Source organism: Pteropus vampyrus, unplaced genomic scaffold, assembly GCF_000151845.1.
Source record: "Pteropus vampyrus isolate Shadow unplaced genomic scaffold, Pvam_2.0 Scaffold10, whole genome shotgun sequence".
Classification (NCBI taxonomy): domain Eukaryota; kingdom Metazoa; phylum Chordata; class Mammalia; order Chiroptera; family Pteropodidae; genus Pteropus; species Pteropus vampyrus.
The window spans coordinates 4,040,355-4,067,863 of NW_011888791.1; the positions used below are offsets into that span (position 1 = coordinate 4,040,355).

Below are 27,509 nucleotides of genomic sequence, written 5' to 3' on the forward strand. Positions count from 1 at the left end.
TAGAAAGCATGAGTATACAAGGACCCGAGGCGCGGAGTGAGACTGACCGGAGTCACAGAAGGTCGATGGCGGCGATGCGCTTGGGATAAGGGAAACACGTTCCCAGCCAGAGACCAGGGAAGGACGCTCTCTTCCTTCCGTCTCCGGGCAACGAAGGAGTGCACCATGGTCTCCACCTTCAGCCTACCTTGTCCAGGGTTGCAGCCCACCAGGTATCAGGAGCCGCAGGGCTGGACGCGCACCAGAGCAAGGGCGGAGACAGACCGCAGACAGACGGCGAGAGTCCCCGGCCAGGGCGGGGGCGGGGCGTTCCCAGGAAGGGGCGGAGCCGTGGCCGTGGCGCCAAAACGCGATCATGGCGCCGGAGAGGTTACGGCGCCGTGCGCTCTCCGCTTTCAAGCTGCGGGGCTTGCTGCTCCGCGGGTGAGTCGGCCCCAGCAGTTTGCGGGGCGGGAGGGGAGAGTCAAGGCCAGGTTGCCGCTAGGGGTAGCGGGACGCGCCGCACACCCGGAGGGGATCTGGCCTTAAATGACAGAGACCCTTTAAAAGCTCTAAGAAGCAAAATGTGTTTTTGGCCCGGTGATCTTAGGTTTCCCCTACGTTCGCGCAAAGTTGAAGTTTCTCCCTGGCGGGAAGAGGCTCTCGTCCTGCAGATGCCAAACCGAGCGGAGAAGGGATGGTCTGTGTCGCAGCAATAGTTTATTAGCTCTGTGGCTCGGACAGCTCTCAGCCCATCAATATCTTTGCCTTCGCAAAATGGGAAGCATAGCGTTACTTGACGTAGTTATTGAGACCTCAGATGAGATACCCGGGAAAGCCCCATGTGCATGTCAATAGCTGTCAATTTATATGTTATAGAAACTGTAGGCCCTTCCAGCCTTCCTAATTTCGGATCAGGTATTATTCCAGAGAGAGTTCCCGGAAAGTTAAAAAGTGAGTAGGTTTGAAGGAAGTTCCTAGATCTCCTTCTGGGTCTTTTTTTTTTTCCACAAAGATTTCCTTTAGAACTTCTCTGATAGGTTTCTTGGCCCTTTCTTTGTTTTCTAGGACCTACGGAATGAAGCTTTCCAAGATTTTTCTCATGAAATCTTTTTTTTTTTTTTAAGGAAGACAGTATTTACATATTTGAATACTTGCCAGATGAAATATGCTTTTGTATACCAGGTTTTGATTACTCATTTTGTGTGTGGCCAGTTTTTTTGTTTTTGTAATGATGAGTTTTATGGGACGTTTAACTTTGCTTTTGGGTTATTGAACAAGGGCAAGAGTGGATATGCTCTGGGAGAAAATAATGAATTTTGTTCAGTTGATCCCTGACATTTTGAAAATATGAGCCATTGATTGATTACTTTTCCTTTCTTTTCACTTAGAATCTGACCTAATATTAACCATTGACTAATTCAGTCAGAAACACACTGAAATCTGTTAGCTGCTAAGCACTGGGCTGGGGCAAGGTTATGAGAGAGTAAGATACTGTGGAGCTTGGGGGGCAAATAGTGTTTTAGTTATTTATTGTTGCAAAACAAACTACCTCAAAACTTAGAGTTTTAAAACAGCACATACTTCTTACATTTTCTGTGGGTCAGTAGTTCAGATAGGCTTAGCTGGGTAGTCAGCTTCAGGTCTCTCACAAGGCTGAAGTCAAGATGGGGTCATCTCAAATATCAGTTGGGTAGGATTTGCTTCCATGCTAAATCAGTGGTTGGCAGTATTCAGTTCCAATAGAATTAGTGGACTGAGAGCCTCTGTCCCTATTGGCTATTGGCTAGAGGCCACCCCTCAGTACCTTGCCATTTGGGCCTCCCGGACATGGCAGCTTACTTCATCAAAGCTAGCAAGAACGAGTCTGCTAGCAAGATGGAATTCTTTTGTAACCTAATCATGGAAGTGACATCTTGTCACATAAAATTTACTTGTAAAATTACAATACAGTAAAATATTCCATCACTTTTTGCTATATTCTATTGTTAGAAGCAAGTCACTAGGTTGGGCCCACACTCAAGAGGATGGATGTGAACACCAGGAGTCATGAATTATTAGGGGCTGTCTTTGAAGTCTGTAAATTCACAATTATTTAATTTCTATCGTGAAAAGTATTCAAGGAAAGAAGTGCTATAATAGTGTTAAAGCAGGTGTATAAATGGCTCTAGAGTCAAGGAAGGGCTTTACTGAAGAAGTGATTTGAGTTGAGTGTTAAAGGAGGAGCAGGACTTGACTAGGTGAAGAGAAGAGTTGGAGGGAAAGACCCTGAGGCAGGAGAGCAGCAGGAAAACCAGAGATACTGGATAAGCCTGATGAGATTTGACAGGGCCTATATCTTGTATGGCTTTATGGGCTTTAGTCTATTCTAAAGCTGTCCCAAGATTCACCTAAAGTGTGTGTGATTTTTAGGGACTCCATCATTAAATATTTGTGGACCACCTTCAGTGTGCTTAGCACTCTCAGGGAGCGTCATCTATAATAAATTGGGGAGATGCAACACCCACACATGAAACAGTCAATAAGCAACCCAAGATATAGAACAATTATTGTGATGACTATAACAATAGGATTGGCATAAAATGAAAAGTTGTGAGTTAACAGATAGAATGGCATGTAATTAGCTAATTGTTTAAGTAGATGGTATTCATTCTGAGCTCAATTGGTTTTTAAATAATTTAAAATTTTTTTTAAATTTGGAGATTCATATAATTTTAAAATTTCAACTTTATTGAGTTTTTATTTTTTGGTTGGAGATATTCATGTGATTTTAATATGCTTCTATGACTATATTCAAATGTCAGAGTTTTTTCTAGCCTAATTTTTTTCTAACTTTACAATTGAAAACTGATGAAATTATTGGAATTGACTTTAAGTAACTGCATTGTCAAATTAATGCTGTTATACTCAGTCACTGAAGCAGATAGACTCCTGCCTTAAATATAAGGTAATAAATAATACAAGGCTAATGTAATGTATCAGATCTAAGGTATATATAAGTGAGATTTTTAACAATTTCACAAGGAAGGGAAGATTACAGCAGGTAGAGCTGGTCTAGGATCCCTAAAAGAAGAATGTGATTTGGGGCTTTAAGAGCAGTTATGTTGGCAGGGGATAGAAGAAAGAATTTGTTCAGAAAGTGCAGGGAGGAATGAGTGAATCTTCAGTTTCAATGCCAGGTTGATGAGTGTTTGCCATAAAACTTTTAGCCTTAATTACCAATGACCTGCCTCTTCTTTCCCTTTCCTTTCAGTGAAGCTGTTAAGTACCTCACAGAAGCCCTTCAGTCTATCAGCGAAGTAGAGCTTGAAGATGCATTGGAAAAGATCATTGATGCAGTTGAAAAGCAACCCTGTAAGTAACATTTTCTGATAGCTCTTAAATTGTTAATATACTTCTACATCCTCAACTAGATTTATAGATTTAAGTGGAAGTTGAGGACTCAGTATTAAGTTGCCCCAGCATTACGAGACACCCCTGGTAGCCACTCTTCCCAAGGGGTAAGCTCTAGTTCGTTGGAACCTTAATACATTCCCCAGAGACTCTTTTATAGTTCTTCCCCTTCTTGGAACTGTCACTGCCATCTTTTCTGCACTTAACTTCTCATTTTGACCTGGTCCTTTGTGGTTACTTTTGTCTCTCTGTGTGCCTATTACTTTTTCTTATTTAAGTTAGGTACTCCTAAATGTTTGGGGAGAAAAAAAGTAAGTGAGCAGGACTAACTCCCTTCTTGCTTCAGCCTTAGGGATCTTTTTGTTAAGTACTTAACCTATTGTCACAAATATGGACCTACAAAGGAGAATTGTTCTTCTCCTATAAAAAAAATGTCTAAAAAAAATGACTAGTGTTTCTAGAGCACTGAAGGAGAGAAATGGGTGTAGCCTGCTCTCATGTTGGGTGGATGCCAGCTCCTTCAATTATATAGGAAGAAACATGTTCTGTGGTATAGAAGACATTACTGTCATATCTCATTTTCACTTCTAAAGGCAGAATTTTAAATATACCTTTGCTTTAAATAATTCCTTTAGAGTTGAAAATTTAGGGAATGATTAAATTTAGAAAATCAGTGTTAGTGAAATTAAGATGGTACCTGGTTTTTTGCTTGAGAACATACCAAAGTGGTTAAGGACTCCCAGTCTAGAATCAGGTTTGGGTTTGCGTTGCTCTTTACTCCTTCAAGCTATGTTCTTAGGCAGGTTATTCAACCTCTCAAAGTCCCACTTTCCCCATCTGTAAAATATGGGCTCATGAACATCAACCTCATAAAACAACTCTAATAGAAGAATGATTATAAAGTACTGAGCCTGGTGCCACACATTTATTAAGGGCTTAATAAGTGGTAGCTGTTATTGCCACTATCATGGCTACTAAAACATAGCACTTATGATAAAAAGTTATATTAATGAAATCTTATTAAGGAACTTACAAAAATGTTTTTATAACTGAATTTATATTACGAAACAGTAAGATATTTGTGTATTAAGGCACTAAAAGTATATTTGAGTATAGAAAATTAAGGTATTTGAGGTATGGCTTTTGTTAATGTTCTGATCTAATACTTTTTTCCTCCTAAAAAACTACGTAATGAGAATCTCCAGGTTATCTGTAGATTATTTGCAGGAAAAAAGCTATGTGTGGAAAGAACTAATTTTTATGCCTATTTTAAAATTTTGACTTTGAAATTCTCTTTTCAGTGTCATCCAACATGATTGAACGATCTGTAGTGGAAGCAGCGGTCCAGGAATGCAGTCAGTCAGTAGATGAAACTATGTATGTGGAAAAAAATGAACTTTTCCCCCACATTGGAGATGTAATTGAGTGTTTATTTTAAATTATTTTCTTGGAGAAATTAATCAGCAGTCAACATTTCTACAGTGGTTATTTCCTAGTGTTTCCTTTTAAGTGATAGCCTGCATCATAAACCTTATTAAATGACTCATCTTTACAGTTTTTTCCTAGGATTTCAGAATATTATGTTTGTACCATGACTGCATTTGCCTCTTACCCAACTTTATATTCTGTAGGTTATGAATGAATTGAATTGAATATCCAGAAGTATAATTGACTTTTGCTCTTAGGAAAGTGTTGAGCCCAGAGAAGTTATATGGCTTGATTGGGGTCACATCACCATAGCAAATGAGGATAGAACCTCAGTTTTATGACTCTCCCTTGTCTCATTAGAACTTAAGAATTTATATGGCAATAATTTTTCTGGATTTTGTTTCCCTGAGTGCCCCTCTTTGTTTTCTCCTTTTGAATATGATACTTCTTTCCAAATTCAGAGAGTTTAACTGGGAGGAAATGGATAGAGACAGTTTTAACTTTAACAATTCTTCTTCTACTTAGGGCAGTAGAGATAATTGAAAGGAATCATTACTCTTATTTTGGGTTTTATTTCCCTGTCAGAAATTAGAGCTGCTAAAACAATAGAGAAATTGAGGAATTTTAACTCTATCCTTGGGAACTCATTATTTAAGATACTAGAGTACAGTGATGTCTCTCTAAAACCTTCAATAGAATTCAAAATGATTGTATTGAAGTGGAAGGATTATAATCATAAAGTTACCAGTTGTTTCTCTCTAGCTGTTTATATGCTCCAGTCAGTCAGCCACTGTAAAGGTCCAGTGGGGGCTGAATGGTAAACAGTCTTTGCAACTTCAGTTGTCAGAAAGTCATTATATTATAGCACAAGAGGGAGGTTCTCATTTTTATAGATAAAGAAGTGGCACAATGAGTTCAATAACTTGCCAAGATTGATCCACTAGAAAATGGTGGAGCTATACATGGATTCTAGGTTTTCTTTTAAGTCCAGGATTCTCTGCTACTGTATATTTAGTGCTACCATTATGGTAGCATGAATGTTTTTTGACCATTTTCAATTTCAGAGATAAACAGATATAATTTTAGGGAAGATTTTGTTGGAATATTTATGCAATAGTACTATTAATTTAACAGTATTTGAAAGTTAAATTATTTTGTTGATTTTCCTTCTCTAACTCTGTAAGTGTCAAGGATGTGGCCAGAATTTGGGGGGTTCTTTACCTATTTTACATCTTTTTCTAGGATACTTTTGCATAATACTTTGAAATAAAAAATTGTTGGAAATGAATCATATCCTTTAATAATATTGTAGTTCATAAAAGTAGTACATATGGGGAGAGATTTCTTTCAGATGTGACTGTTTTATACATAAATGCTCTTTTTCAATACAATACATTCTTAATTTGAAGTTAACTTGACTAAATTTTTTTGTTTGCTTGAGAGTATTGGCAATGCTTTCTTGTATCTAGAGAGGAAAATGCACAAGCTAAAAATTTGACCCCCGTATTATTTTTGAAACTATAAGAAATTGTGTATATGACCTGTAAGAAGTATGTATATATGTAAGACATAAGATGATAATGCAAGTTTTCATATTCGTTATTAAACGTAAGAATACTTACGTTTAAGTAAATCAGGTTTATGTTTTTGTGGGATGTTTTTCAGAGAACATATTTTCAATATCATAGGAGCATTTGATATTCCACGCTTTATCTACAATTCAGAAAGAAAAAAATTTCTTCCGTAAGTATTTCATCATTGTTTTTAAGCTAATTTCAAATGTACATTTTTTTCAGAAGGTATATAGTCTCATATTTCATTTTTGTCCTACCTTTGTGTATTATGATAGTCATAAATAGGCATTTTTTTTTCCTAGTCTATTAATGACCAACCACCCTGCACCAAATTTATTTGGAACAGCAAGGGATAAAGCAGAGCTGTTTCGTGAACGATACACCATTTTGCACCAGGTAAGTTGTGGGAGTAAAAGAGACTTTCAGCTTAGGTAAGACTCAGGGATAATTAAAGGTTGGAATTTTGTAGTCTAAAGTTTGTCATTCAGTAGACTGTTATTTGGGCTTTCTATTTTGAGACCACTAAGGATACAGAAATAAAAAAAGATACTTAGCAATCATGATGATAAAATTAGTAACTAACATTTATTATACACTTTTGATATACCAGACACCGTTTATCACTTTACAGACGTTGTTTACCTCATTTAATCATCACAACATTGATGTATGCATAAATGCTATTATTCCCATTTTACAGATGAGGAAACAGACCTAGAGAAGTTTGGTAACTTACCCAATGAGCACACACATCTAGTGAATAGAGACAGAGTTTTAATCCAGTCTGTCTGACCCTGGAGCCCAACCTTTGCCTACTACACTATACTACCTTCAAGCAGCTTATAGTCTATGAAGTTAAAGACATTTGCATAAATAAAATATAAAATAAAATTTTATACATGCTATAAAAATTGCATTCGGTGGAGAAATCAGGGAAGGCTTCAAGGAAACTATGGCATTTAACATGGGCTTTTATTACTTTGATCTTGTAACAGTGGGGTAAAGGCAGTAATAAGTGTAAACAGAGATATAACAAAAGGAAAAATGGACTCTGTCCAGCAAATAATGAACAGTTAGTCCACTTTGTGTTGAGGAAGTCTCATGAAGAGGAGTAGCATGGGATAAGTTTGGAAAGGCAAGTGGGAACCAACTCATGGAGTGCCTTGAATGCCACTCTTAGGAGTTAAGACTCGGTTCTCCTGATACAGGGAGCCTTGAATTACCAGAGAGACTCAATCAGAATTGATTTTTTTGAACACTTCCTCTTCCAGCAGATATTAGGATGAATTCGGGTGTGAGAGAAGACTTACAGGAGTCTGTGGTATTAGTTCTGGCATAAATGATAACCAAGATGAAGGAAGTGGCAAGTGGAGTAAACAGAGGGGACAGCACTGGAGCAGTGGAAGCCATAATTCATGATGGCTAGTTGGATGTGAAGGAGAAGGGAGAGAGTAAAGACTCAAAGATAATTAAGGTTTTGAGTCTGAGAGAGTATGACAGTAGAATAATGGTAATATGTTAACAAATAGGAACAAGAGAATGTTTGAGGAAAATTATGGCAGGTTCTGTTTTAAACATTTGAGTTAAGGTTACTAGTAGGATCATGTAAAATGTACATCTGGAGCTAAAGAAATCTAGGTAGAGAGAAATTTAGGGGGCATCTGCCTACAGTAATAGATGGAACTGCAGGGATGAGATCATAAGAGGGAGAGGCAATAGAAAAGGGAAGAGGAGAGAATTTGGGGGCCAGGCCAGGGTGGTGTTATATGGCAGAAGCACAAGAAGGTTTCAGGCAAGAGAGGATGTTCAGTAGGAGTAAGCAGTGATTGAAGAGAATAAACACCGAGGATGTCTATTCTTTCCTGCTTCTATTGCTACATAATGTTGCCAGATTAGTCTTCCTGAAATGTAGCTCTGATCATGTCATGATTTTGCACAGAAGTCTTTCAAGGAATTCTACTGTGCATTGGATACAAATTTTACTTAATATTTGAGATCTGTCACACAGTTTTGGTCTAATATCTACTTTTCCTCTAACCATGCTCTGCTGGATCCAAAACTGAAGTATGGAATTATTGTTTCTGTTTCTTCCACTCTTCGGTGACTTTTCTTATACTATTCACTGTCTAGACTACTTTTTCCTCATCTCTATTGTTGAAACCCTCTTAATTCTGGAATGCTCTTCTCAAATTCCTCTTCTTTTTTGAGGTTCTTCTTGATTCGTTTGTTGCAGTCTCTTCCTGCTTTAAACCACTTACTACTTAGTAGGTCCCCTACATCACTTACTTGAATTGGCCCTGGCTTGCATTTGGGATGCTTATCCCTGTTGTCAAACTGAAAACTCCTTGTTTATTTCCTCTGCTACAGACGAAATGCTCAGTAAATCCCACATTTCTCTCTCTTTTTTTTTTTTAATTATGTTTTAAAGCCTACTATATTATTTTAGGTGTGTCACTTAATCCTGCCGATCCTCATTTTTATCATTATCTTACTTCAAAATCTTTGTTTTCCATTCTCCCTATGAGGTGACAGAGTTGGCCTTAGCAACTCTTGGAAAGAGTTCTTTTCCAACATTTCTAGCAATAGTCTTTTATTGACCCAGCTTAAGGCACTTGGTCAATCCTGAACCATTCACTGGCCAAACGGGTGGAGTACTTTGATTCACTAGCCTTGGTGGCTGTCTATAGAAGGGGGAAGGGGCACCAGCTTTACCTAAACTGCATGGACTAACAACAGTGGGAAAGGGGCGGTTTTCCAAACAGAGGCTCCAACTAATCTCTTGCCTTTTCTGACACTGTACTTGACATACATCATGATCTAACTGTACTAAACTTTACAACAGTTCTTGAATACTCCTTTGCTCTGATAACTCTTTCTTGTGACACATGTTTTGTTAGGGTACTATTTTAATGAATCTTAGTTTTAAATGTTGGCGTCAGTAATTCACATGAATCTTTCTTTTTTATAGCGGACCCATAGACATGAGTTATTCACTCCTCCGGTAATAGGTTCTCACCCTGATGAAAGCGGAAGCAAATTCCAGGTTAGAATATTATTCTAGTTATTTAAAGGTTGTAAGTATACAAGTTTAATATTTATTGCTTATTCTAATTTATTTTACTTAAGAAAAATGAACCACTAATAACTGTTTGACTAGCTAACTGACCTGTGCACTCCTGCTATTTGATAAAGTCCATGCTTCGTGTCCTGGGTCCTACAAATCTCTAATAGAAGCAACTACTTTCTTCTTTGGGGCAGGTCCTGAGACTCTGGTAGCCCCCAGATAGTCTCTGGCCACCAACACAGACCTGGTCCGTTTCCCTATGCTATACTGACTTTCTGACCAACTCCCAACACTGCCCTTCCTGCCCTCATTCATACTCCAAAATACAGGTCCTGGCTCAGCCCAGCCGTCTGGTGACCACCACTCACTCCTTTAGCTAAAACACACTGTATCAGGTAGAATGAAGACTACTTAAGGTGCTAAGGAATCAATATTTATGCAATGAAAGAGCATAGACAGGTCACAGGGCTGTTGGGATCCAATTAGCAGAGGCGAGAGGGAGAATGTTTGCTTTCATATGTGCTCCTTCCACTTTATACTCTTATGCCTTGGAAAGTAATTACCAAACGGCACTATCACTTTTGTTCCAGCAACACACCTAGGCACTGTCAGTCTCTGGCTTTTTGCTCCCCTCCCTGGCATGCAGAACCCTGCTGGCGGGGATGGGGGCGAGGGAAGGGCAGTAATCCTTAGCTATCTATCTCCCCACCATTGCTTCACCATTTCTTCAAGGTTCCAAATGGGTTCTGAAGAGGCCCAGCCTCTTGTAAGGTTTATCAAATTCTCTATCATGTTAGATCAGAATTCATGATGTTAAGCAGTCTGATAGGTACTAAAACGATAATACCAGATAATGCTTAAATTCATGTTCAGTGACAGCAGTGTAATATTTATGGTATTTCACAGTTTCTGCTTTTAGCTTTTATTAAGAGAAAAAATTGCACTAAATTTTGGAAAGTAACATTACTTATATTTCCCTACTAAAGACCATTCTGTGTGTTTTCATATATATATGAATAAAATTTCCTATGGCAACTCAGATACCCATAGCCCAGAAGCACTGTTTCTCCTCTCTTCTTTGCCAAAGTAACTTTAAGCCTTAACTAAACAATTTATTGTTTTTTTCCATCTTTCCCTGGTGGTACATAGCCTATTTGAATTACCATTTATAGTACCTGTGTGGTGATCTCCCTTTACAGACTGTAAAAATGGTGCCCTTGGGAATTTTTTCTTATAGCTCTGTACTCCTGTGTTGTTCACTTGCTTGCTCACTTGATTGATTTTATGTGAATTTCACTATTTTTCCTAGTCTGTAAATTGTCTTTTTATTCTCTTAGCTGTCTTTTTGAAGAACATAAGTTCTTAATCCTGTTGAAGTACAACTAACAATTTTTTTAATGGGTCATATTTTTGGCATTGTTTTCTAAGAAATCTTTACCTAACCCAGTTATTAGGATACAGGTCTTGCATATCTTTTTCTTCAGATTTATCCCTAAATATTTCATTTTTAAAAAACTATTTTAAATATACATTCACTTGAAACCTATTTGATTTTATTAACCAATGTCACCTCAATAATTTTAATCAAAAATAAAATAAAGTACTTGACCCACCCAAAAAAATAAAAAATAAAAAAAAATAAACACTATTTTAAATGTACATTTTACTCCTGTGTTGCTTTGGGTTCATGTTAAGCGGAATTCCAATATCAAATGTTAACAATAATTATTATGGGATGAGGGGATTATATATGCCTTTATTTCTTCTCTATATTAAATATTTTTTTTCTGTAGTAAACATGTATTCTTTGTAGTAAAAACCATTATGTGGTAAAGATAAAAGGAGCTCTACATGATAATGCCTATAAAAGGAAAAATTATATACCCTTTATCCAGCAATTCTGTAAAGCTTTTTGTAGGATAAAATTATATTTTCTAAGTTTTAACTTTTTACTGTGAAATAGGTATAAATACTGAAATGTGTACTCTAAATTTACTTATTTATAAAAAGATTGGTTTATTAAAAGAACACATTTTTATTAGTCTTTAATAATTTATTTTCTTTTATTTTAGCTTAAAACAATAGAAACCCTATTGGGCAGCACATCCAAAATCGGAGATGTGATTGTTCTTGGAATGATAACACAGTTAAAAGAGGTCAGTTAAACTTAATAAGCATCAAACTTTTATTTGCTGGTCACATACAGCATTTCTACTGAGGGCACAAGAACATAGTCCTCATTGAAGGCTCTTACCTCAGTCACCAAGTACCCTTTTCATTTGTGTATGGTTTCCTGAGTAGACATAAGAAACAAGCGTCTTATACCAGCCACCAGTTTGCATAGTCTGAAATTAGTCCCCCAGTGCCCTTGTTTGAACTGACAGTACGGAGTTTCTGAACAAGTAAAGCTACAGACCGCATCTGGTCCCTTGGAATTGCTGTTGACTCTCTTAGGCGAGCCACCTGGCGAGGCCAGCAAGTGTCCTTCTTGCCATCTCTTGATCTTCAGTGGTCATTCTTCAGATAACTGGGAGTCTGAGTCTCAATTAAGTGATTAGTCTAAGGTCACTAGATTAGTAAATGGAAAAACTTAACACTAGGAATTATTGATTTTTTTTTTTAAATGCATTGTATGTACTCTCTATTGTATTCTGTTGTCAAAATTGTCAGTATTTAAATTATTTTGGCCTACTATTCACTTTTACATAAATGTGGGCATATTTCTTTTGTTTTTAGGGAAAATTTTTTCTGGAAGATCCTACGGGAACAGTACAGCTGGATCTTAGTAAAGCTATATCCTTCACTTATTTTTTTAAATCTATAAGTTAGGGAAATTGATTATATATCATTCTCAAATTTAGCAATTTGGGTTCCCAGGGCAACTTTGATATGGTGGTGGTGTAGGAATTTAGAGACAGAATCCTAAATAGAGACAAAAAACTAATTCCTTCTTATTTGGATAATCCAGACAAATCACTGAGGAAGTTTTTAACATGCTAAGAATGATTTTTATTACCAGGCTATATCTTAGAATCAGTCATTGGGACATTTAAACCTAAAATATTTAAAGCTATGATCTAGTCAGTTTCAAATACGAAGTCTTTGAATTTATTATTTAGAAGTCCTGTTGGGCCCAGAATGTATATAGACTTTATCACTACGTCAAACATAGGAATAAAATTATTTTCCTCAACTGTTATTTACCAGTTCCATAGTGGTTTATACACAGAGTCATGCTTTGTCTTAGCAGAAGGTAAGTCAGTATCCTTTTTTCTTGTCTTCCTCTTCATTCTACAGTAAAACCATTTCTAACATTGGTTAAAATATATTAATGTGGTATAATTTGGGAGAACATTGATTATGAGAGCATACTTTTGACAACATTAGATAACTCTCAGACTGCTAATAGGCATGGATTTCTTTTTGGAGTCATGAAAATATTCTGAAATTAATGGTGATGGTCGTACACCTTGTGAATATACTAAAAACCACTGAATTATATACTTTTAAAGGGTAGATTGTATGATATATGTATTAGATCTCAATAACATTTTAAAAACTCAGATTTTACATAGGGTCATAAAATGAAACATTTCCTAATCTGCGTACCTTATCTCTGTAATGAAACATTTCCTAATCTGCGTACCTTATCTCTGTATGGTGAAATAAAAAAGTGAAAAGCTTTATTTCTGAATCTATTTCTGTTTCATGAGTTTTTTTTTTTTTCCTAGATAGAACTGAGACTATCTCTGGATCTGTTGTTATGTAGCTCAGTGACACTGGCAGCTTCTGTAGTTAGTTGATAGGGGATGAGATGATAGCCTAGCATTATTGCTTTGTGTTCCATAGTTTTGTCTTTTCAAACAAGCAGGAGAATTGCACAAATGAAAGTGATTTGTTACTTGTTTTTTTCAGGTTGGTTTGAAGATCAGGTGTTTCATGTCAATGCCTTTGGATTTCCACCCACTGAACCCTCTAATACTACTAGGTATAAAAATGCTTGACTTAAACACTGTAGGAATTTTGTAATACTGGCAGTAATGAATATAAGATTATTATAAGGCCTCAGGCGCTGTGTCAGAATGCAAAGCAATGGAAAACAGGAGTCAGAAGACAGGGCATTATATGTGACTGAAAACTAGCGGATTGACTACAGATTAGTTCTGATAACATCACTGTACTTTGGCTTTAACTGGGAAAGATTTCCAATTTACCTGTTTTACTTGTCTACATGGGGTTGATGAGAAGTTCAACTGAGATGGGAGATAAGAAAACACTTAGAAGAATATAATCCCCATTTTAATATAAAGTCCTTATTTTTGTATTTTAATGAGTGGAAGTTACAAGAGGCAGATTCTTTAGCTCTTAACATAAGTGAAAGAATCATAACATAAAAGCTATTACAAAAGGACCTGTTCTGAGAGGAATGAGTTCCCTGTCTCGAGGTATTTGAGCAGAGGCTGAATGATGGTATAAAGTTGTAGCTGGTGGGTTGTGGGTTAAATGTAGTTTACAGACCTTTCTTTCCCCTTTGAGGTAGTCAAACACATTGTCAGTTAGTTTCCAGCATTTAAAATAGATTTCATAAAAGTCTAGATTTCTGAGTTCTCTTGAACCATCAGATCTGACAACATGGTGCCTGAATTCTTATCTGGCTACAGCTCTGCTACAGTGATGGCCCAGTTTGGGCAGAGCATGTGTGTACCTTAGCTCATACCTAGTCAGCCTCAGCTGGCTGCTTTTTTGTTATCTAGTGTTTCCTTCCTGAAGCCTGTAAGCATTTGAGTTTGCTACCTCTGGAGGAATTAAAGTTGCCTTCTAATCATGAGATTCTATGATAATGTTGAAGATTTCAAGAAGTCTAAGGATTAAAATTTTAGTCTTAGATACCTATATAAATTCAGGTGCAGAGGCCATGTTTCCTGCCTGAGTCACTGGCAGAGCCACTTTTGCAGTACAGCTCTTCTTCCTGTTGAAGTAATATAGGGGAAAGTGCTGGTCACACTAAGAACACAAGCCTTTGAAGATCATACCTTTGAAAATGCCAAGTATAATTGGTGGCAACAATAACAACTACCATGTCTGAGTGCTCACAATGTGCTAAGCCCTCTACCCTAAGGGCTAGTCGCAGTAAACGTCCAAATTTTCACAATTTGGGGATGTAGGTTAGCCTTTGTAGACATCCTTAATTCCTTAGAAGAAATTACTAGAAGTGGAGTTGTTTGGTAAAATTGTTAGCACTTTTTTTTTTGAGCACTCTTATTAGATATTGTTCAAATTGAGTACCCTTTTCTGTTTTCAGCTACATAGGAATTATTTTTTTGAATATTTGCTTTAGTCAATTTTAAAAGACACAGATATAGCCTATTAAAAATTTTATCTACTATTTCTTACTGTATTTTCTCATTTATTTGTTTGTTTGTTTGTTCGTTTTATGCCTACAGCACCTGGTTTTCCTAGGTGGGCTCCCATCCAAGTACTAACCAGGCCCAACCCTGCTTAGCTTCCGAGATCAGATGGGATTGGGCTTGTTCAGGGTGGCATGGCCGTAGACTCTTCTTTTCTCATTTTAGAACATTTCAATAAATTCATTTGCTTCAAATAGTACATTTTCATGGTACTATTTTACATTGATGGGAAAATAAGCTCATTAGATAGAAACTTAAATTTATAAAATTATTAGAAAACTATCTCCAACAGGATATATAAGATAATAATTACATTATAATTACCTAGGGCATACTATGGAAATATTAATTTTTTTGGAGGGCCTTCTAATACATCTGTGAAGATTTCTGCAAAACTAAAACAACTGGAAGATGAGAATAAGGATGCCATGTTTGTGTTTATATCTGATGTTTGGTTGGACCAAGTAGAAGTGTTAGAAAAACTTCACACCATGTTTTCCGGTAGGTTTCATTTTTTTCCTGTCCTTTTTTGAGCTCTTACAAGGGGTCATGTTTTAAAACTCAGTTCTTTAAAATATATATATATCTTTCTGAGTAGTCTCTTTTTAAAAAAACCTTGATTCAGCAATGAGATATTTTAAATGAATTTATCTTAAAGAATTACATATTTACATTTGAAAAGTAACTATGTATGTGTATAAGTGTGTGTGTATTCATGATGACTAAAAATTAGTCCTAAATATAGTATAAGAGTAGAAAAGAGCTTGGGCTTTGGAGTCGGACAAAACTGGGTGTAAGTTACAGCCCAGTATCTGGGGCAGGTTACATAATGTCTCTTAGCTTCTAGGGATATTGCAGGGCCTGGCACATAAAAACTGTTCAGTAAATGGAACTGTTATTACTATTACTTTTAAGTAATGTTATTAAAATATTGTTTTTATTAACAACTTATGGTGTTTTTAACCTGATTTCTAGACTAGAAAAGTAATATTCATTTATTCTCTTATTTTTAGGTTATTCACCAGTACCTCCAACCTGCTTTATTCTGTGTGGCAATTTTTCATCTGCACCATATGGAACAAATCAAGTTCAAGCTTTGAAAGGTATTGAGGGTCTACTGAATAAGTGTTCTACATTTATATAAACTAACAAGAAATCTATATTTTAATTTCATTCAAAAGATGCAGGGTTGTATCTAATCAAATGTAATTTGACTTTTATGTGCATTATATGCAAATTAAACTTAATATGCCTTTAAAATTTTAGATTCCCTGAAAACTTTGGCAGACATAATATGTGAATATCCAAGTATTCACCAAAGGTAATGATTTCTACTACTATATTTTTTATTTAAACAATTTTGTTTATTAAACAAAAAATGAATTACATTTGATATCAGTGATTAAGAAATGAATGAAAGAAAAATTTGAGAAAATTAGTACTGCTAAGAGATAAAATTATCCTCATATCATGATAATGTATATTACTGTACTAGAGATTTATAGTGAAAAGTATTAAAAGGATAAGTGATAACTTCAACCATATTTTGAATTTCTTGGTGATATTATTCTTAAGTGTCTAGAATTGTGCTCTTCAATATGATAGTCACTGGCCACATGTGTCTCTTTAAATTTAAAGTTAAATAAAATTTAAAATTTACTAGCACTAAACACAGCTCAAGCGCTCAGTATTTGGACAGTGAAGATACAGAACATTTCCTTGTCCATCATGTCGATCATTGCAGAAGGGCTATTGAATGGTGTTTGGAGACTTTTAGTGTTCATTTATTAAAATGCATAAAATTTTAAAAACCTTTTAAATTTATTATTTAATTAAAAGCGGTAACTTGTTTTTAGAAAATTGGATAGTCTTGCAATATTTTTTAAAAAGTGAATTATGTTGATTTTTGCTACAGTAGTCGTTTTGTGTTTGTACCTGGTCCAGAGGATCCTGGATTTGGTTCCATCTTACCAAGGTAAGTTCTATTCAAATTTTTGTAATGAAAATTTTGTAAAATTTAAAAAATACATTACATAAATTGTTTTTATAGGCCACCACTTGCTGAAAGCATCACTAATGAATTCAGACAAAGAATACCATTTTCGGTTTTTACTACTAATCCTTGCAGGTAAATATTAGAATTTTGTATTATGCTTTTCTTTCTTTCATTTAAAAATTAATTTAATTCTTAAAATTTGTCTCAGAAGTTTGACTGTTATGGGATAAACATAAAATTTCTCTTTATTTTAGGTTTCTCAAAACTTTGAAATCTTTTTAATTATATTTAAATAATTCACTAATGATGCATTTAGAAGCTTGAATAATGGATAGAGATTTAAAAATAGGTTGTCATCACACATCCTTTAAGAAAAGTGAGAATAGAAGAATGAAAAGATTACATACACATTTAATGTATGTGCCACTCACTGTGATCACAGGCTCTTCTGATGGAACACCCTTAGTCCCTTGGTTCTCCTCTTTTCTGCCTACAGTCACTCCTTCAGTGACCTTATCCAGTCCTATGGCTTTAAATACCATCTATGTTTGACAACCCCCAAACGTATATATCCATCTCAAACCTTATCCCAAACTCTAGCTCATGTATTTGGTTGCCTACCAATCATTGCCCCTTGGATGTCTAATGGACAGCTTCAGACTGAACTTCTGATCTTCCTCTTCCCTTGTCAGCTCCCAACCTGTTCTGTAGCCTTCCTCTTCATAGTTCATGGGACCTTTATCCTTCCAGTCACTCAGACCAAAAACTTTGGTTTTTCTCTCATATGCAGTTTTTCAGGAAGCTCTTCAAAAATTTGAAGGAAGACTTCAAAATATATCCAGAATCTGGCTGCCTCTCTATACCTCCACCTCTATAACCCTCTATCTTCTCTATCCTGGATTACTGGAGTAGCCTCCTAGTTGGTACCTAGCTTCTACCTCTGTCCTTCTATAGTCTGTTCTTAACACTGTGTCAGAGTTATCCTTTAAAATATAAGGTCCCTAACTGATGCTGAAAGATGAGGCCCCTTGTGTCATTCAGTTTCAGCTAATATCCTTGCAGTAGGGCCCTGCGTAATCTGCCTATTTCCTTTGCTACATCTCATTTATTCCAGTCACTACAGCTTCCTTTCTGTTTCTCAAATGTGCCAGGCATGCCCCATCTTAGTGCTTCTGCTATACATGTTCCCTCTGCCTGCAGTATTCTTCATCTGCCTCTCTTACTTCCATTAAGTCTGCGCAAATCAAACTTCATTATGAGCTTCTCCTGTTCTAATCATCTTAATACTCCAGCCTTCTAGACCCCTACCCACAGATTAGCCTTTTTCTTTTTCCCATACATGTAATCATCTTCCAACATACTACAGAATTAATCATGTTTATAGTTTTTCTCTGACAATCCTCCTCATTAGAATGTAAACTACATGAAGGCTGAGATCTTTTTGTTTTGTTCACTCATTCCTAAAATAGTACCATACACATATTAAGAGCTTAATAAATTACTGTGGAATGGATGAATAGATAAATTCCCGTTGAATTTTTGCTGTGGTAAACAATGGGAAATAGGAATGGCTTTGTACTCTGAAGTACTTTGCCTTCTAAATTACCTCACAGTTTTTCCTGATGAAGTTAAATTCAACTATTTTCATTTCAGAATTCAGTTTTGTACACAAGAAATTATTGTCTTTCGTGAAGACTTAGTGAATAAAATGTGCAGAAACTGTGTTCGTTTTCCTAGTAGCAATTTGGATATTCCTAATCATGTAAGTTGCATGTTGCATTACATACAATTTTGTTAAGCCCCTTAATTTGCCCGTTTATTTATGGTTCAAAATAATTTGAACATAAGTTTGTCAGTACATTAATTTTTGTTAGTCAATTTCTCAGCTTTCTCACTGAAATATCCCCTAATGGGTGGAGGAAATCCCAGAATGAGCAGGAAATTTCTTTGATGCTTCCTGTTTTGCTTTTAAAACTCATAAATCTTAACATTGTACTTTAAAATATATGTATATTTTTAATAAAATGTTCATTTATCATGTTTATTAAATGTTTCCTGTGATATGTCCACATCAGAAGATGTGCAGTATTTATCTTGTAGCTTCAAGGCTCCCTGACATATAATTATCAATATCTGCTTACATGTACCCCCCTTTGAGAAGTATGGAAGTAGATCATACAGAGCATTTTCTGTATTCTATATTTAAAGCTTATGTAGGCTAAAGTTCTATTTTTGGCATTACTCAAGATATGGAATTATTTTTAGGTGAGCAGAATTAGTAAATGAGTTTATTACACAGGTGTAAATACAATTGCTCCAATATGACTATTGGGGGAGCAGCTTTTATGGTATATGGTATTAAATGAAAACTCTTAGATTTTTACTTAATATAGGATAGTTTATTTCTTTTCATAACCATGTTTCCCAAAGTTCTACGATTTAAAGTTCTCATAATTATTTCTTAAAATTTTTAAGTACTTTGCATAATCAATATTTAATTTGAAATTGTTAGATGTTTTAAGTTTAACAAATGAACTAAAGTTTATTTTGTATCATTCTTTTTAGTTTGTAAAGACTATCTTATCCCAAGGACACCTGACTCCTCTACCCCTATATGTCTCCCCAGTGTATTGGGCATACGACTATGCTTTGAGAGTGTACCCTGTGCCTGATCTACTTGTCATCGCAGATAAATATGATCCTTTCACTTTGACCAATACGGAATGCCTCTGCATAAATCCTGTAAGAATGTAGTTAACATATAGTTGTAGCTTCTCAAGATTAGAGTGTTATTTCTTTAAATTTAAATTTTGTATTTAATTACTGTTGGAATAAAAATATACTATTAATGAAACATTGAATTAATTTGGTATATACAGCAAGTTCCCAAACTTTCAGTTTAGCATGTGACTATACAGTATTGTGACTTTTTCTTAAAAAACAAACAAACAAAAACACCAAAGCTTATAAATTCAGATGAGTATTTTCCTTTCAAAGTAACTTACTTTGGGATTCCTTTCTGGGACTTGCTTTCAGAGCCTATATCACATTCTCTTTAAACATATTAACAGTACTTGTCCTTTGAGAATTTTGAGTTTTGGAAATTGTCCAAGTCCCAAAAATCTATGCCTGATGAATGTGAAAATTCTTATTGGCACACATTATTTTATTTTTATGCTGAACTTTGAAATTGCTTCAGAATTTCTACAGAATATGATTGACTTTTTAAATTTGGGGAATAAATACCACGTAAATGTTGTTGATGTCAAACAAAATATCTTCATTAGGGATTTTATGCTGTTTGCTACCTTGATTCTTATTCATTTTAGACCTTACCACTTTGTTTTATCTAGGTCATTTCTAGAAACATTGTACCTTACTATTGGTTACTGCTTTTCTCAAACACACATTTATTATGTCCAGCTTCCTCTAAGACAGGGTTTGTCAGCCACAGAACTATTGACAATATGGACTAAATAATTCTTTGTTGTGGAGCACTGTCCTGTTCAGCAGCCCCTGCCTTCCATCCACTAGATGCCAGTAGCAATCGAAAATGTCACAGGATGTTTGCCAAATGTCCCCTAGGGGCCACAATTGTTGTTGGTTGAGAACTACTCTGAGGATGAGCGTAGTCAACTAATTTGGTTTTATTGTTTGAAATTCGTGGCCTGATTTTCATAGACTCTTTATTCACATTCCAATATTCTTTCACAGTGAGGCTATTTCCTTATTTAAATTTAACAGTTTGGGTGTTCTCATAGTTAATGCTTTATTTGAAAACATCTTATTTCCAAATTTTTCTACCTTTTCATCCTGTAGGTTGAGTAAACCACCTCCTATAACATCATTATATCTTTCTTACCTTATTTATACCTTTTGGGCAAGCCCAAAACTTATCTCTGACATTGCTTCATCTTTTCTTGATATTCATATTAATGAATGCCTACGATAGGCAAGACACTGAGTTAGTGCCAGGGACACAAAGACTGATAAGATATAGTCTCTGCTCTAGAGTTTAATAGCGGACAGACAGTTGTATGTATGATTACTGCTTGGTTGCTTTGGGGGCACATTAGTGGGGCAGGATTTTTCACTGAGGAGAGGTACAGGAAAGATTTCTTGAACATGTTTGTCTTATATGCATATTTAGCATCACACGATACTGTTTATTTCTTACACTTATAGCCTCTCCTAAGCATGTCTAATCATATCTGTTAGCATAAGACAATCTAGCCAATTTAAATGAATTTTTCCTTCAAGTGGAGATATTTTATAGTATTACCTTCTCTCTGTAAAGATCGAGCAAAAACCTGTCTCACCACTTTATAGTCACATCTTGTAACTTTATAAAGTCATGTCCAAGGAATTTGATTTTAAAAATAAGGATTCTTTTATAAAAAATGCACTCACAGGCATTTTTCTCCCCAAAGGGCTCTTTTCCAAGAAGTGGATTTTCATTCAAGGTTTTTTATCCCTCCAATAAGACAGTGGAAGATAGGTAAGTGTACCTTCAGAAACAACTAGAAGGAGCTGTCTCTGGTGTTACATTACTAAAAATCAGATGTTCTGTAGGTGTGTTCAGGTTTTTAAAAATGTCTGCAATTACCCATTGGAAATGTTCTAGGCTGAAATTATTTTGGTCATACTGTGTGACATAGAATTGTATGTACTTATGGCACATTTGTGATGAAATAGATCAAGAACTGTTTTCTGAGGGAAATCTCAGACCAGCTGTGAAGCTGGGCTAGTTCCCTTATAGGCTGACTCCCGATAATGTTCTTATTATTCTGAGAGGTCAGTCCTGCCCTCCACTTGGTTGATTCTCAAAACCTAGGTAACCTGCTTCAAATTGGCAGCAAAGAAGTTGAGGAGAGCTGAGTGTGAGTGTGGTGACAACGAGGGGTTGGAGCTGGGGAGAGGTCTTGGAGGAAAAAGAAAGAATAATCACCTCTTAGGTAGTGGTTTTCAAAAGGTGATCTATAGACCACCTGCTTCAGAAACCTCTAGGTCCTTGTTAAAAATGTTAAGTTACAGGATCTCACCCCTCATTTACAAATGGCTCTCTAGTTGTAGGGCCCATGAATATGCATTCTAATGCTATTTCCCTTGGACTTAGGCATTCTTACATGAGATCTTGTCATTTAATCAAACATATTTTGAAAAAGTTCCTACTTCCTGTTAAGAACAAGTAACCAAATTACTGACCCCCCCCCCCTCCCGGTTTCTTTTTAGAGAATATAATCTCGAACACACAACCCATTTGTCTTTATTTATTTATTTATTTGGTAATTAACAGATTTATTCAAATAAAAGTCAACACAATTACATGATAAATTTCAAATAAGCTTAAAAGTACAATCTTGAAAAATACCTCTGCCTCCTAACCCTAAACCCATGATTAAGTTTCTTATATGTATCTCTTAAAAAACAATTATGCATTATTCTTGTGCTCAGTACTCATGGAAGATTGAAGTTCATTCACTTTATGAGATAGTCTAAGTTTTATTCTTGGATTCACTCATTTGACATATATTCAATTCTTACTGTATTCCAGGCACTGCTTAGTTTTTAGAATATAACCAGATGCTCTCATAAAGGTCACAGATATTCTAGTCTCTATTCCATAAGTCTGACACATACTTGACTTTACCTAGACCACACTGAATCCTAAAAATAATAAGATAATTGATTTGGAATGCCTTTAGGTAAGGGCAGACACTTTTTTCTATTTCACCATACACTTTTGTCAACACCTGGATGCCCCTGAGGACATTTGATTTTGTGACCCCAGGATTGAGTGACCACTGCCAGAGCATATTTTATCCACCTTCCGATTAACTTTTACTGAACTGAGATTTGGTATACAACTTACCCTGCTATGAAAACCAGTACTAGGAACTTTAAGCAGGTCTCAGGACAAAAGAAATCTGTCCCAAGCAACTGTTTATGTTTATCTTAGGGAGACTGTAAATCTAATAGACGCCCTTCCATTTAGTTGCTAAGAAGCACTGCCAAATGTGCAGCCCGTCTCTGTAGCTGCAGAATCTATCTCTACAAACCATTTTATATTCTTTTTTTAATGAGCTGGAATATAAGTAAATAAACCACAATAGGAAATTAACAGATTTATTATGATAGCACAAGACACTTCAGTTATACTTCTTGTAATGTTCCCTAATTGCCATGCAGAATTGTTTTGTATTTTAAGCACTTAATACACATTTCTATGATAATTCTTAATACTCTGTATTAGAAGTCACTTATGTGCCTGTCCCTCTAAAAACTTTCTGGCACAATAGTACTTGACTTGCAGTTGATATTGTTTGTTGAATTGATATAGTTTTTTCCTTTATCTTCTGTGGACTGAATGCTGAAAAGCCTTGGCATAATTTCCAAACTATAATTTAGTATTGATTATTTGAGGAATCTTTTCAGTGATTAATCAAACAAGTTGGTACATGTTTATTTTTGAGAACAAAAAATTTTCAAGATATAGTGGAATAATTTGGTCTTCCTGTTTAGTTTCTAAGATATATTTGTTAGAATACTTGTGAAATCATATTGTAGAGTTAATTACAGAAATGTAGTCAAAGTAGATAAAGTTAACACTGTTTCAACATGTACTCTCAATTACAGCTGTTTAAAAACACTGTATTAGTGATGTAGTGAAGAAATACCCATTCTCACACATAGTTGGTCAATAAAAAATGGTAAAAACCTTTATGGAGGGCAATTTGACAAGATTTCTTAAGAGACCTAAACCGCATTTACTGGCAATTCCATTTCTAGGAATTTATCCTACAGGTATCCTTGGGCTTATACACAAATGTAGGTACAGCCATTTTTATTGTAGTTTTTGTAATAACAAAACAGTTTAAATGCATATCCATTTAAATATATATACTTATTCAGAACTTTCTTAATTTACTTAAATTTTAAAGCTTTAAAGGATTAGTTAGAAAAATTATATTTATTACTAATTGAAAAAAGGTGTAGAATAGTATTCATAGTATTCTGCCATTTGTGTATGTGTTTTTATACATGCATATATATACATGCATGCATATATATGATTTGACTATCTTAATAAAGATATATAGTTGCTTCTAGGGAGTAGAAATAGAGTGTGAGACCAACTTATTTTTATCTGTGTCACCTTTTCAATTTGGAACAAGATGCATGTGTTGACCTGTTTTTTAAATTAACTAAAACTAAGTATTAAGAAATGTATAATAATTTAAGATTTCCCAAATGTTTAATTGTATGAATATCTTCTATTTTCAGCAAACTTCAAGGTTTTTGAGATTCTTAAAGACCATCTGAAGAAACAAAATTGTTTTATGCTTAATTTTATATTTTATGTAATTCTGATATTAAGTTACAATAAAATTATGGTAGATTCTAGAATGTTCTTTTTAAATTTGTTTTTTATGAAATTTTGATATTAAGTTATAAACGTGATGGTGTACTTTACAAAGTTTTATAGGAAAAATATTTTCTGCAGTCTTAAGAAAAATGAAAAATATAAAGCTATAATCTAATTATACATATGTGCTTAAAAATTGAAGTTTCATTATTTCTATACTTGTCATTTGCTAAAGTTAATTTTAAGAAAAACATTTAAAATATTTGAATCATTGTTTTAGTCTAATTTATGTTTTTAATACGAGTCTTAACAGTATATTCAACAATTTTCGAACTGTTTAAATTTCAAATCACAGAATCTATTCTGATAGTGAAGACCTTTGGATATTATTGTGATACTCAGTACATAATTATCTTTTAGCATTAGGCATTGAAAAACACAGTCCCCAGTTTTTACATTTGGAAGACATGATTATTTTGTTTTTATTTTATTAAGCCTACAGCACCTGGTATTCCTAAGTGGTCTCCCATCCAAGAACTAACCAGGCCCGACCCTGCTTAGCTTCCAAGATCAGATGAGATCAGGCATGTTCAGGGTGACGTGTTTATTTTGAAGCAACATGTTTTGTTATTTTAGGTGTAGTCGCTCAACACCATTCCCTTACTTTTGGTTTATGGCTAGCAACAATAGCCCAGAAATGAATCTGAATGACAGGAAGTTGTTAGAGGTACAAAGAATGTTTCAAATGTAGGTGTAACCTTAATATTGCAAAGAGCTTGGAATGGAAGATATTTCTTTTAATGAAAATTAGCTTTTTGAGGAAAAGAAATTTTAATTGCAAGAACAGCCTGGGAAAACTGAAGATGATATCAAGACATAAGTCCAAAAGCTAGTGGATTGTTTGGAAAAATTTACAATTTGGACCTTGAAAGTGGCAATGAAATAAGACATGGCAAGGTTGTTGGTCCAATTATGAGAACCATAGAGCTAAATATGAAAGATGATGGGTAGAAAGTTATAAATGAAAATTGGATATGTCCTATCATTCATTAACTCATTCATTTAACAAATAATTGCTTCCATAAGATGAGCTTTTGCAGACCTTAGGAACACAAATAATGGCTAGAAAGATAGGGTGCATTTAGGGGTTAGCAAGGTGAAGTGAGATAAAGCAAGGCATTTAAAGCAGATAAGAGGCCAGACCAGGCAATAAGTATTGGAATAAGATAAGACAGGAACTAGAACCAGGTGGGGATCAGCACTGTCTGTAAATGAAAAGTAGTACTGCAAGGGTATCCTGGGCTTCTGCTTTGGGTAAAAACAGAGAGGTGATATGTTCCCTGACTGGTGTTTAATCTGATGAAGCATGGCTGACCTCACCACAGAAATCTGGCCATGAGGTAGATCACACAAGATGGATGTGGGTAAGATTTCTCTACCGAGAAAAGCAACACTTGGTCTCCCTGTTGGGAAACCACAGGAAGTCCAAGGAATTGCAGACTGGACTTAAGTCAGTAGGTCTCAGACCATCTCTGAATCTCTACTTCCCAACAGAGTTGTGTCCTTGCTGGCATGCAGTATTTGTGGAAAGATAAGATAAAGCAGTTTGCACTAATGGGTTAATAACTGATAAGGGCTTTAATACTCAGTTCTCCTTCAAAAGGCATTCATAATTTAATAAGGATAGCCTTTCCTCAAGGGATGAATTTTAGGCAAGAGATCATTTGTTTGGGGCATGGGAGCTTTTATACAAGTCTACACTCTTTTCCTAAAGAGGTGAATTCATCTTTATGCCTCAGCCATTCCAGATGTAAATCTAAGCCCTAAATGATAGGGTGTTTTTAAACTTGTTATTAAACAAGTTCATAATAGAAAAATTAGGAAATACAAATAAAGAAAAGTTTTAATGCCGTGCAATTCCATCACCAGAAATAATCTGTTAATATTGTAGTATATATCCTTCCACATTTTTCTCTGCATATATTTTTTCCTATAAGAATATTTTGGGATCATACCATAATACTAAACTTGCTTTTTTCTTAAATGTACTATATCCACTCATTAAATATCTGAGTACCTAATGTTCTAGGTACTGGGGAATCCAGTGGCAAACCAGGAAGCCAAGGTCCTCACTTTCATAATGCTTACTTTCAAATGGGGCAGGCCATACCCAAAAAAATACCAAATATGAACCATGGTGAAAATAAATGATGTGGGCAATTTTAGATGGGGTGTCGGAGGTGGGAGAAGCATGTTACAGAGAGTCACTTAAATTTAAGTTCTTGAGATTCAAAGGCCTGTGTACAGGCTACACAAGAGCTATCGTGTTCTGCCATTGAGGCTGAAGTATCCAGTTTTGAATGCTGCCAAGAGAGCATATGATGAGGGCAGAAGCTGGGAAAGGAGAGGAGTCAGGCCATTTCAAGCCTGTTTTTGGTCATTTCAAGCCTGAAGGGCTTAAGCATTAAATCATTCAAATGGAGACCCTAAATGGGAAACTGGATATAGGAGTCTGGAGTTTAGACCCTGATATATAAGTCTGGTATTCGTGAGTGTAAATTTATTTGTGGAGAGTATAAATGAAGAAGAGATGGGGTCCCAGCCTTGAGGCATTTCTACTTAGAAGCTGAAGAGAGGTGAAAAATTATAAAGCTGACTATGTAGTCTCAAGTGTCTGATGAGGTAGGAAAAAAGCCTAGAAATGTCTTGTCACTGAGGTAATGCCAACGTCACTTGTTAAATGTTGGTGAGTTTCAATAGAATGAGAACAGAAAAATAATCACTGGATTTAACAACTACTAATTAATAACCAACTTAGTCAATAAATATTCTACAGCATCATTTTTTTTTTTAAGTTTATTGGCGTAACATTGGTTAATACAATCATATAATTTTCAGGGGTACAGTATCATTTGACATTTGTATATTCTATTGTGTTCACCACCCAAAGTAGTTTCCTTCAGCTACCATATATTTGATTATAGCATCACTTTGAATGGCTGCAGAGAATTCCATTGTATGGCTGTACCAAAATCTGCTCAACCAGTCCCACTGTTGAATTCTTAGATTCGCAAACCTTTAGAATCATAAAGCTGTCTTGAGTTGGAATTGCTGGATTTAAAGCCTTTTTGTACAGCTACCAACTTCTGTCTAGAAAGGCTTTACTAAATTCTACTACTCCAAGGAAATACAGTAATTGTAAAACAAAAAACAAAAAACTTTGTCATTTCGATGGGTGATATGTGGTATCTTTTATTTGCAATTTGCATTTTTATTAATGAAGTCTTACATGTTGATCATT

At 35.3% G+C, this 27,509-nt stretch overlaps 1 protein-coding gene and 1 non-coding gene across 2 annotated transcripts; one reads left to right on the forward strand and one right to left on the reverse strand.

Moving 5' to 3' along the window:
• The first annotated feature begins 290 nt into the window (after positions 1 to 290).
• Positions 291 to 24,246, forward strand: POLE2 (DNA polymerase epsilon 2, accessory subunit). Its single transcript, XM_011375979.2, has 19 exons — positions 291 to 423; positions 3,233 to 3,333; positions 4,674 to 4,749; positions 6,466 to 6,543; positions 6,677 to 6,770; positions 9,343 to 9,417; positions 11,511 to 11,594; positions 12,175 to 12,231; positions 12,643 to 12,691; positions 13,354 to 13,426; positions 15,175 to 15,347; positions 15,860 to 15,949; positions 16,113 to 16,167; positions 16,762 to 16,821; positions 16,897 to 16,974; positions 18,496 to 18,604; positions 19,408 to 19,584; positions 21,273 to 21,340; positions 24,127 to 24,246. The coding sequence occupies exons 1-19, from the start codon at positions 356 to 358 to the stop codon at positions 24,143 to 24,145; spliced, it is 1,584 nt and encodes a 527-aa protein (XP_011374281.1). The 5' UTR covers positions 291 to 355; the 3' UTR covers positions 24,146 to 24,246.
• Positions 14,874 to 14,992, reverse strand: LOC111731061. The gene has a single exon (XR_002776947.1). It is a non-coding gene; the product is annotated as a 5S ribosomal RNA (ribosomal RNA).
• Positions 24,247 to 27,509: the final 3,263 nt, after the last annotated feature.